Source organism: Esox lucius, chromosome 15 (genome assembly GCF_011004845.1).
Source record: "Esox lucius isolate fEsoLuc1 chromosome 15, fEsoLuc1.pri, whole genome shotgun sequence".
NCBI lineage: Eukaryota > Metazoa > Chordata > Actinopteri > Esociformes > Esocidae > Esox > Esox lucius.
Window position 1 is genome coordinate 19,346,693 of NC_047583.1, and position 12,721 is coordinate 19,359,413.

The 12,721-nt window shown below is 43.7% G+C and overlaps 1 protein-coding gene across 25 annotated transcripts in view; it reads left to right on the forward strand.

The window, feature by feature from the left end:
- nrxn3a (neurexin 3a) overlaps window positions 1–12,721 on the forward strand; it is a 336,640-nt gene that overhangs the window by 211,951 nt on the left and 111,968 nt on the right. For 2 of the 25 annotated variants that reach the window (XM_010878620.5, XM_010878621.4), the window contains exon 1: window positions 9,441–10,778. The exons of 22 other annotated variants lie outside the window; for them this stretch is intronic. In XM_010878620.5, the coding sequence (XP_010876922.3) occupies window positions 10,472–10,778 (307 nt within the window). In that variant the 5' untranslated portion in view covers window positions 9,441–10,471. Of the gene's footprint in view, window positions 1–9,440; window positions 10,779–12,721 lie in introns of those variants that run through there. One more of the 25 variants, XM_020054232.3, reaches the window with a different exon arrangement.

Genomic DNA, 12,721 nt, shown 5'->3' on the forward strand with positions numbered 1-12,721 from the left:
GAGTATGCACATTTTAATGGCATCGACACAGAACTTCAATCTGTCCCGTTGAATGCGAGAGGCCACTCCGACATCCGAGTCCTAACGAGGCAACATCTTCCATGTCGGCAGTTGCTGCTGAAACATCGCCTCAACCTCCGGTCCCCGCTTTCCACTCCTCAGTTAGCGTTGTGAGGTAAAAGAGTGAGAACTGCTGTAGGGTGTGGGAGGCATTCATTTCCAAAGGCAGAGAGAAGCACCAGAGCCTGCCACCAATGACAATAAATCAATTTCTATTTAGATCAAGAAGACTCAAATGTGAGGGCCCCTTAATGTGGGCTGGGGAACAAACAGGCAGAGATGGTGATGAATGTGCCAAGGCACGGTTATGGGCGGGCGCCCTGATAGCATGCTATCAGCGGCGTCCATCTTTCTTTCTTCCCATTTTACTGGAAGCTGTCCAACACACTCAGACAAAATGTCAAAGACATAAAGAGGCTCTCATTCTGACTCACTGTGTTCAGTTCAGACGGAGATCTTTCTGCGGAGAGGTTCTTGCTAGCTAGCCACTGCCGCAGGCTCGCGGTGTACGTTTCATACACTGACTTTTCATGTCATGAAATGTCAATCCTTGAGGATACGTTTGTCAGTTTGTATCTTTCAATTGCCACACCAGTACAACAGGTAAAGGCTAAGGTCAAGTTAAAGCTATGGTGGACAATCTGTCTGTCATCAAGGCTTTGTGTGTTCTCTACAACTGTAATAACATACAAATGTGCAAGTGGAAACCTTTTAAAAATATATATGTATATTGGAACAACATTAAATATATTGTGTGCATTTAATGCCAAATCTAATTGTTGAATTGGCATTTACAATAACATATTTACATTTATAACTTTTTTTGCACTTTTGCCACACTGTAAAAATGTTAAGAATTTAAACAGGTTTAATATAGAACCCCCCATTTCCAAAAAAGTTGGGATGCTGTGTAAAAGGTAAAGAATGCAATGATTGCCAAATAATTTAAACCCAATGTTCAATAGAAAATAGACAACATATTTTACTATTTTCAATTCTGTTTTCATTTCCAATTTACACAGCATCCCAACTCTTTTCGGAAATGGGGTTGTTCTTTAATGCTTATAAAATACTTCTGAATTTGAAGGTCAGACTGAGTTAAATCTCTACCTTTAATGTCAGTTATCAGAACTTAGCATGATGAAGTTTGAACGGTGAAGTCAAATTCTGGGCTGCGATACATAAGGGATTCACTACAGGCCGCTTATAACCATGCCGTAAATACCCTGCACCTTAAACCCCCCGTTCTTTAAACAGCCCAAGGCCAACACTAATCTCTTAACGTAACGGCCTATTCAATTACCATGCACCAGGAGACAAGAGGAGGCAGAGAAATCAATTAGGATCCTTTGTTATCTCAGTACTCCATCTCAGAGGAGATAGCCACAGCAGATGTTATCGCCCACAGAGACTTGCCTTTGTTTGCAGGTTTCGCTCCATCGTTTGTGTTTACACAAGGAAGTGATAATAGACATCTCTTTGTCTTAGGGTATGGTGAAATATGAGGACCTTTGATACGGCACCAGAGAATTCGATGCAGCTTTCTTGCACGCTTGCGGTTGTGTCTTTAGCTCCTGAGATTTACAGTCACAAAGACAGAAACTGAGAAAGTAACATACCAAAAGACAGAGGAGATCGCGAAGTAACACGATCCGATACAAAAAATAGGCCAAAACCTATTTTCTGTCTTTGGTATTCCTTAAGGTATTTTCACTGGGTCTTGTGCTGCTCTTATTATGTGATCCTTTTCAATTCTTCTCTTCACTTTTTTACTCTCCATGTCTGCATCCTGGCAATTAAGTTCCTCACTGCCTTTTCGAATGTGCCTCTATTCCATTGTACAAAGCTGTTGACAAAGCTGTTTACTGCTTTAAAGTATGTAACACAATGTTCATTTCAGGACATTGCAAGTGTTTGTTGGAGACATCTTGGTTTGACGTTCACCATTAGACAATTTACCACTGAATCCCAACATCTGATGTGTGTTGAACGTGGCTATTTACAAATACCATGTGACCTTTGGCTCTACACCCCTAATCAGATTTCTAAATCAAGAACCCCAAATGACCACGGCTCTCCTTGCTGATAAAAGTATTAAGCTGATACCTTTGACCTTTTTTTTTATCACTTTAAGCAACCGGCAGTATCACCATACTTGTGTTACAGGGACCATTTCGCCCCCCAAAATCAATATATAACAACCCAAATTAGAAGCAAATTAATAATGATTGTTGAGCGTGTCATTTAGAAGCTGAGCGGAAGCAGGGGGAACTTCACAAACAGGATGCTAATTAGGGTTCCCGTGGTTACGTGTGTCTCGGTGCATTGCACACAGCTGATAATTGTATCAGGCTGCTGCACCACCACCGACCAACTTCCTGCTTCCCTTTGATTCCAGTTCCTAACTTAATTCATATTTGTCCTTTCTTCCAAATACTGTCTTGCTGAGGGAAACTTCAACAAACATGAGAGCAGAACTCCATCAGAACGCCTGAACAGTGAGAGGTCCGATGCCAGCGGGGCAACATATCTGCAAATGAAACATCATTTATGTAGTATATTTGTCTCCCAGACCTAGATTGTGTCAGACCTCTCGCCTATTTCTGAGGTAGCAGTGTGAGAAGAGACGTCATCGCCTCATCAAATTGGTTTTTGACGCTGCTGCCAGCGTCTGGACAGGAAGGCACACCGAAGGAAACGCCTTGTCATTTTTGGCGCGGCCTGAGCCACGGGATGGGTTTGACACGTGTCATCGTTCGGTCAATGCGACCGTTCCCCTCACGCGCTCCCATCAATCTGCCTGATGTTTGAAAAGACCTTCAGGTCCCAGACGATCGCAGTGAACCCACGGCCACGCGCACATTGTAAAACACAGAGATAGTCTCGTCTTCTCAATGATCAGTACCGTTTGTCAGGTGATGCTCTGAACCTAGTCAAGACCCACGGTCCTACAGAGACCCGGAGAGACCGCAGAATTGTATAATACATGCAGTCTTTCGGGAAAATATTGCATTAGAAAGCACGCAAAATATTGCATATGTGTTTTATGCACAAGTAAAAAAACAAGAAATCTGTATCATCCGGTATAGCCTTCTTTAAAATAATGGCTTTACGCAATAAAACACACAATAAAGCACAGCCATGACAAAAGACCCAACATGTTAATTTTTTGAATCTCTCATCCTGATATGATTTGAACGTGAAAAATGATCCCTCCAGTCTCAGTGAGAGGTAAAATTGATTAACCAGTTTAGTTATAAACCCCACCCATTACTCCCGAATGCACTTCTACCGAACATTAATTTCCATCTGTTTTATTTTAGTCAAATTGCTGGAACACCTGCCTGGAAGCCTAGCACTGCAGAGCAGGATGTTCATCACAAGTGCTATTGCCTTTTAAGCAGGTGGAGAACACTGAAAGCAGTCAACCACTAAGCAATTTTCTTTTACGGTCTTCAGATTTTTTTTTTGTTTCTGGAAACAAGCTTGGCATATTTCTGTCTCTTTCTCAGTAAAGGAAAAAGTGCTGGAGAGATTGAAGCATGAATGTGAGAGGGTGATTATGTTTGTTTACTGCTTTTAGAGCAAGATAACAATAAAGAGTGGAAGTATGTGGAAGTTTGCCCAGAACCAGACTCAAATGCATTACAATACAATCAATCCTCGGCTGGATTTCTGAGCAACTCTCTCCCCTTGCTTGATGTCCATCGGGAGATACTCAAGGAAACTAACAGAAATAATTAGGTTCGCTCAGTGGTGTAATGATGTTTTAATAGTGTTTTAATAGTATTTGTGTAATTCAGTTCCATCAAGCACTGCCCACACACTAAAAAAACATACCAGCAGAAAGGTGATAGAGAAGTGGTAAATCTTGATCAGGGTGACACATTTGTCCAGGCCGAATCACTAGTAGAACTGGGTGATCTTTCCAAGTAAATACATTTATTATGAAATGTTTGTTTAAGTGCAATGTTGTGAATGCCCTTATTGCCAGAATAATATACATTTTTGAAGAATTTACTAGATATGTCTGCTTGTTTGCAAGTTGCCTTTCGTTCTTGTCTCCATCTGACAGAAAGTGGTTTTTAAATTATATTCAATTTATCTCACTCATGTTGTTAAAACGATTTCCAAAATGAATGTGACCGTGACCAAAATCTGGATGGAAGTAGAACACATTTATTTAATTGGTGTTTTACTTGTACATCCTCGTTCAGCATCCTGCATTCCCAACGTTCTAACGTGTGACACGGTTTTCACTGAGAACTGTGAATAATTAGACGAATGGGACAATGTCTCTCCTGCAATGACATTAGAAGATGATAGACTGTCATTTGTATCCCACCAGGACTCTTCTGTTAGCTGCTAACAGATCTGCATACACTGCTGACACTGCCATATTCATCTCTCCTTATATACCATGATAGGACAGACAGACAGAATGACAGACAGACTGACAAATTGTATTTGTTGGTGCTTCCATCTTAGCATCCTTGTATTCTATTATAGCTTAAGATTATCTGCAGTGCATTATGTGGTTAGAAAGGAGTAAAACCATTTTGTGTGTGTCTTCAGTTGATGTTATTTTTGCTCTGTTTATATTCTGATGTCTGAAATATCTTCATATGGATGTCAGTTGGGGAGATACGCTTGTCTGACAGTTTTTTGTGAATTGTTGGTGCCCCGAATTGAAAAATCAGTTCACCATGGCATAATGGGCATAAAAATAAGCAAATAAACATGCAGTTGAAAAAGATGACCTTTCAGTCATAAGTGTTCCAATAGGCTGGACTGCAAAAACAAAAAGCAGTAGGACTATAGTTTGTCTTTCTATGCACACACAACCATGAACAGTGTGTCTGTCCGTGTATGTATGTATGTATGTATGTGTGTGTGCGTGTGTGTGCATGTGTGTGCTTGACGATTGCAAATGCGTGCGTGTGTTTGCCTGTGTGAGCAGTAAACAAACATGCTGATGTCTGAGTTAATGATAACTCTTGACCTCTCCTCTTTCATGATGAAGGTAGTAAAGCCTTCCTATAGTGATGAGCAGACTGTGTTCTATTGACTGGTGCCATTGATTTGCTGTAATTCCCCTTATTGGCTGTCTCTAAATGCACTACACTGCTGGTGAGGGGTTTACTGGTGTTGGCAACCATGTGTATGACATCTGAAAAAAGACTGTAGTCCCATAGACACACACGTGCACCACTGTGAATGCACACACACACACACACACACACACACACACACACATATATACATAACAACAAACATACAGTCTCACACATGCAAAACCATAAACCCCCCACACACACAAATTTAAATATTTATAAGAAACTTGGAATATTGGAATAAACCAGTGTTGCCTGTGGTTGCATCATCTCCTTCCACCTTGGTTGAATCCCTTTACCCAATCAAACAATAGATTCAAACAATAGATTTGAACCCCACCCCCGTAGTTAGCTACAGTACGCTTTTATCTACGGCAACTCCATATCCGTTTTGGTTTACAGAGTTCAATAAAACATCTGGCTCAGTCAAACTCTGTAGCACTGCAAAACCACACGCTCTTGTCTCATTTCAACAGGGATGTGTAGGGAAGAGACTGAAGCCCGTGTAAAACGCGGAGCTGTGGCCAAGCCTGCTGCTGACAGTAGCTCTCTCTCCCAACGTATCCTGTATGCAGTCTGCATGCCATAGCGGAGTCTTTTCCCCTCAGGCGAAAAACAACACCAAAGACAACCCAGCTGAAGCCAACTGTCTCGCGTGCATACAGATCAGCCTCTTCAGCCCAGGCCCCTTTCATCTCCTCCATCAATTCAGGTCTCAATCAAGAGGATCATAGCATGTCCATGGGAGTCGCCAGTTTTTATCAGGAGGTTGTTGTCACGTTTGACATGGAACCTCCCCAGAGGGCTGCAAGGATTGCAGTGACTTCATTATGACGTAGTTTACGACGGCGTGGTCACACGTGCTGTTTTTAATCACGTCATTTATATGCCGGTTGTAATTGAGTCGTTTGCAAAGTTCTTTGCGGCTACCGAAATATGACTTCCTTTCCACATTGCTTTGTGATCTAGGACTTATATTCGGTGGTTATAAAGAAAACAGTTGGATTCCTCCTGGTCAGACGTCCTCTGAAACACGGTAACAAATATAACCTACAACTTTAGATGTGACAATTTAGTTGTTACATCACATACCAAATGATCACAGCTGGGTCATGTATAAGATATGCATATGAAGGAGGACAAAGCTTAGCCCTTCTCTCCCTGAGTGAGGAGGTTGCATGCATAATCATAGTTATTCGACGTTACTTCTTTTTAATTAAATAAATCAGTCAATGTTGGGCAGCGTAAGCATGACGTTGAGGACACGCAAAGTAATTAAATATGTATATTTCACCTTTATTTTAGTGGGCAGATGAGAACAAAATCATATTCACAATGACAGCCAAAAGAGGAGAACTGGGCCAACTGTGTGACTGCGTCCTTATGGAGGAGGTCAAAGACCCTGATGGCTGTTGAAATAAGCTACACATATTGACAGATGACTGTGTGGGGACATAACAGGGCCCCCTACAGAGAGAGAGTGCGCTGGAGAACAGAGGGAGAAATGGGGAACAGAGGGAGAGATGGGGAACAGAATGAGAGATGGATGAGGCATAAGGTAGAAGACAGAGATGGAGGAGGTGAGCGACAGAGCGAGGGCAGTTTAGAGAGAAGAAATGCAAAGAAATGTTTTAGTTTTGATGCAATATAAACCCAGATACCTTTGCAGAATTGTGATGTGTTAGAATTTACATCACGTCTTAAAGCCAGACTTCATGCCTGTACACACTTTATTAATGGACTCTTCATTCTCGTTTGAACTGTCTCTGCAGTTACTTACAGATTCCTTCAGCAGAACCGCACCGCATTTGCATAAGAATTTCGTAAAATATTTAGTTTCCAAAACTGTGCTTCTGTCAGGGACAGGATGAAAGAGATGTGAAACTGTTTAGTTACCTGTGTAAGTAACAGCTAGTGTTGTTGAATATTTCATCGCTACTGTACATTGAAGTGACTGATGCATTTCTGTACCAAGCGGGGGATTGCATATTTCTATTACTCAAAATATTCAGTCTGTCTAGTTTCAAATGCTTATTGCCTTAAATGCCTTTCACATGTGGAGGAGGAAGATGGTGACAGTTTCGATCAGGGCTATGTACATTGCAAGAACGTTGGTACATTTGGATGCAAGGACTCGGCCTATTGTGTGTGTGTGTGTGCGCGTGCCAAAATAGTGACTGACTGCCGTTGTCACTTTAAATGGCAGAAGTGTCCTGCAGGTGGTTCCAAAGTTTCATAGTTATTATATCATGGTTATCATGTGCTAGTGTGTGGTTTTTTTTCTTCTATGTGTGTAAGAGAGATAAAAAAAAAAATATCCCATTATGTTGCATTTTGCAACTGTTTACCTCACCATCAAAAAATAACTGTTGATGGATGACAAAGAAAATATTAATGCTAGCTCAATAAATAATATAATTCTGCCACTAAATGCAAATGATTGATGTAAATGGCCATTTGTAGCTTTTAGCGCTAGCTGAAATTACAATCATTTAATGTATTATTGTAATGAAAAGACGATTTCTCAGTCCCTAGCATGTTTATTACAGAGATACATAAATCATGTTTTTGACTCATTATATTTTCAGTCAGAAATCTGTCCCCTAGCCCTGCCTTGGGCAAAATCTACCAAAGAGTTTTGTCTGGATTTAATGGGACAGAAAAATAGCAGCAGTGAAAAACGAGCACCTATGCAACGCTCAGGGTTGCATTCCCGATACTTAACCTACACAATTATTGGATTTCAAACCCTTTAACGTGTGCAATTATTCTTCTCCCTTTTTTCCCACCTTAAATTTTTGAGGATCTGCATAAGTACTTTTTTTTTTTTACGTTGGGTTAGTATGAAGGTCTGAAGAAACTCTGGAAGCACTAAGGTGACATATGTTAACTGGGCACCTGGTATTTCATCTGAATATGCAATTACTGCACCTAGACAATTGACTGTCATCTGTAGGAGAGATATTCACAGGATTCTACATACCATCAGTAGTTAACTGTGTGGCCTGGTTGGGAGGTAGAGCCCAGATAGACATAATCAAACCCAGAACTAAAGGCAAGGAGTCTAACATTTGAATGTCCATTAAGACTGGAATTGCATGCTGCCAGCCCTCCACATTGTATTATATATGGACAGTCAGTCACACGCATGCTAAAGCACTCAGACACACACACACACACCAATGTTTCCTCCTTGTTTTCCATAAATTGACAGAGAAGGTCTGGACTTCCTGGCATATTGTTTGTAAAGCTGTTTCATGTTGACATTCGAGAAATGTTTGCATTATGCATAGACTACAAGACGTGCGTCAAGTCCCGGTTGAATTTATTTATTACATTTTTTATTTAAGAATGAAGAGCATTAGATCAGCGTGGGTCTGAACTAGCATTAAAAATACAGTTCCAGGTCTTAACCAAATTTTCAATGTCCCTACATCAACAGTAAACTCCCAATAGAATAGTTCCTTTGGTAAAGTCACAAATGGATGGTTGGAAATAGCATCGAATGTATTCTCCTAATTTGATTCCCAGCGCTTGTTCTGTTATGAGTGGAAACATCAGCGCTTCTCTTGCACCTTAAGCTTGTTAGTTCCCTAATTTTCTATTTTGGGAAGCATGGTTGGTGGCTCCATACAGCATGTGTATCCTAATGCGATCGGAAGGGGAACAGAACCACAGTAAAGCAAGGATGATCAAAACATTTTCCATTAGAATATTCCCTTGTCAGTTTGGGTTTGCTGTCATGGGACACAGCAGGACACAGAGATTTGATTCCTATTCTGACCAGGGCTGAGCAGGCAGCTCCACATACTACTCGGCTTTAAGTTCTCTCATTCTGTCTCTCGTTCTTTTTGTCTCTCTAACTCTGCCTTGCTTTCTCACTCTGTCTCTATCATCTTCCTCCGATTCTCCTTCTTTTTGTCTCACCTGCTTTTTCACATTTTGTTCATTTCTCCCCTCCCATTTGTCCTTCCAAGTCTCTTTATACCTCCTGCACATTTGCCTCCTTCCTATGAACCTCTCTAGGCGTGCTTTTCTTCTGCAGCAGCAACCACCCCAGCCTTCTGTATGAGGATTTTCATTTCACTGCCCCGTTTGTATTAAGTCCTTCTACAAACCCTCCCTGCTTAGCTTCACCTGAGCCTAGCTCACCGTTCTGATTCTTTCTCTCTTGCTCCCCCCTTGCATCTCCTCGTCTGCTTCTCTCCTTCCGTCTCTTTCTCTCTCTTTCTCTCCCCCTTGGCTCCCTCGGTACTGGTACTGCCCGCCGTTGCGCGTGAAAGACCCGATTAGGGTTCCCTTCTCCCAACGAGGAGGCTGCGCTCAGGTGCTCAGCCCCAGTCTGGCGGAGGCGAGTGGAACCACCGGGACGACCCCAACCCCCCAGATGGGAGAAGAAGAAATTGAGAGGCGAGAAAAGAAAAGGGGGATTATCTGTATCTACACTGCAGCGACTTTGGAGCTCTGCAGTGGACCGGCGCGCTAGACAGCCAACGTTGACAAAGCAGTCTATCCATTACGTGCTAGTTTCTGTTTTTTCAAAACAGCAGTGGCTCATCGTGGACGATGCGTGGACGGGTGCGGACGAGGTGGTGATTTTGTGTGTGCGTGTGTGTTAGATTGAGTGAGTGAGAGAGAGAGAGAGAGAGAGAGGGGCGGACGCTCTGCCATGTGCGCCTGATAGCTGCTGGAGACACATGCAGAGTGCGCCACATCAGACTGTGAGGGAGCCAGCAAACGAGAGAGCAAGTGACCGAGCGCAGGAGATACCCTCGCAGCCAGGAGAGCACAAGGAGCTGTACCCAACGACGCACAAAGACCCTAGGAAGAGAGAGTCCTCCAATTTCCGTTTCTTCACAGGGGGAAAAAACGACGGTTATTTTTCTTCACCTTTAGGTCAACGAGCGTGAGGATTGTGTGAGCGTGAAAGGCAAACCCAAGGCATGGTTCCATTGGGACAAATCAGGACGTGACAAGGAAAAACTCTTGTTAAGAGCCTTGGTCTGCTTACATTTGGGAAAACCTGTCGGAGATTGAGACCCCCCCCCCACCTCGTTTACTTTCCATAAGCTGCAAACGGTGAAGTAGAAATTCACTGACTCTCCCTTGGGAGTGACTTCAGAGCCGGACCTCTGTTGGCTTAGCTGAAACTGAAGCCGGACCTGAACCTGGGTAAAGTAGTCAAACCAGGTGGACTCAGGTTCGGAGGGGTCTTAGTATGGGGATGTCTCCATCATGAGCCAGGTTTCTGTGGAGTTTTTCCTGTACATCCGTCGTCTGTCCTTCGGGCTCGGATCATGCTTCGTTCCGCCGGTGCCGAGCTGCCGCGAGGCTCCGGGGAAGGGGGTGGCATGTACCGCCTCCCCAGCCCCCTCCGATTGCGCATGAGCCCATGGATGTGGTCTCTGACTCTGGGATGTATCGCTGGGTCTGTGTGGAGCTCTTCTCCCAGGGGGAGGCAGGACAACAGCATGGCCGCTGCCGGACCTCCTGGGCAGGCGCTGTCGTACACCAGCCCCGAGCATCACCTACAAGACACACGGCATCACCCGTCTGCACCCATCTCAATCTACCGCTCGCCAGCCTCACTCAGGGGGGGTCACGGTGAGTCATACTTTAGAACCTAAACCTTCTCAACCCTTCGGGATGTGTTCATGAACCTCCAACCATACCTTTTCTACCCTGACCCTAAGAAACACTGAGCGCAACACTAATGAGCCAACTATATTTATTACTCCCTGCTTTGCGCAAATTTAAATTTCTTAATAGAAGTTGGTGAAGAAGAATAGAGACAAGAGAAACGGACAGAGGAACAAAAGGGTTAATGGACACGAAAATACCGGAGAAGGGATGGAGAAAATATTATTTGGACGAGACAGAGAAACCCCCGCTCTTCCCTCTACTCTCACGTGCTGTGCATGTTGCTGACTCTGATTAAGGTCCCAAGTGCTAATAGCAGTTAATTGTAAAGTGTCTTCTTCAAAGACATCGGGTCCATTAGCTGATTGGCAGTAATAGCTCTGTAGTGGAGCTGTCCACGGGGAAGAAAGGGGATAAAAAAGAAAGGGATGAGAAGAGGGGATGAGTTTGGAGAGGGGATGAGAGAAGTAAGAAGATCTCAGCAGGACTCTATCTGTTCCTGGGATCTGTGCCCCCGCCCCCCCCGTTTAATTACATGGCAGAAGATATAGGTTTCACTGCGCCGGATAGTGCCACTGTGTTTTGGTAGGAGTGTGAGGGATCTGATAAGTCTGGCAGCTATTTTACAATTATAGGGGAGCTCTGCACCCCTCCCGTGGTGCCACAGCAATTATACCATTACCGGGAAATGCTGACTGTGGAAAGGGGGAATATTCTGTATGCGTGTTGTGGGAGGCAGTCATGTGTAATGTACTGTAGGTATTTCAGAGTGGTCCACTTTTATTCTAATTTTGGAAAATGAAAACAACCACATAGTTGATGACCATGATTGCGGTCAATGGGATATTTCTGTTTGTGTGGAGAGGTTTGGTGGGTGTAGGGGGTGTGATTGGGGTGCACACATGCTTGGTCAGAAATGTATTTTGCATTGACTGCGAGAAAAGCGGCAACCCAAAATAATTTCAATATTCAGGCAGTTCATCTGGGACACTCCATCGCCTAAAGCTACGTCTGCCTCCGTCTCTCTGGCTCTATCCCTGTCTCTCTCTCTCTCTCTCTTCCTCCGACCTCGAAAGCTTATCAATTACGCCTCCTCCTCCTCAGGTTTCCTTATTGTTTTGTCCGTCCTATTTTTCATCCCCAAAAACTTTTGGATGCCCTTCAAGTTGAATCCTGCTTGTCCCCCTTTTTCTGAAATCCTCGGCGCATTACTCACCCGCTTCTCCACCCCTGAAGAAGTCAAGTGTTGTTTGTTTGCGAGATAGCCGCAGCAGCTGAGTGTGGAAGCTTTGCGTTCAGCAACATTTTAATTACAAATTCAGCAAAGACCTTGGTGATGGGGGCGGGGGCACTCAGGCTTAGCGGTGGAGTACTCAGGCAGGGTATGCTGCGTAGCGACTGGGGACGGTCTTAGCCGAGCTTTGTTTCCGATCTTATCTAGCTCATTACAATACAAGAACGACTGTTCCCCAGAGGAGCAGGAGGCGGAGAAACGATTCACTTCTCACCTCCGAGGGACTTCTACAGGAGGTTGTCAACAGCATCTAACAAGCTTGTTTTGGTATGTGTTCGTGATGTCTGTGTATGCATGTTTGAGTGCAAGCGTGTACCTTCACATGTGTGTGCGACTAATCAGCCTCCTGTTCTCCCATCTCATTAAGAGAACTGGTGTAGTTTTCCGTGACCAGGGAGGCTTGGCGTGTATGGGATATAACGACGTGTAGGACGGGAAAGACGTCAGGCCGGGGATTTATCCCACAGGAATGGGGATATGTATCACCTTTGTCTTCCAAGCCAGGCTTATTAATGGGGATACAAAAGCAACTACACACAACAGCAGCTACACAAAAACCACCACAACAGGAACGACACAAAATCCACTCCAACAATAACTACACAAAAACCAA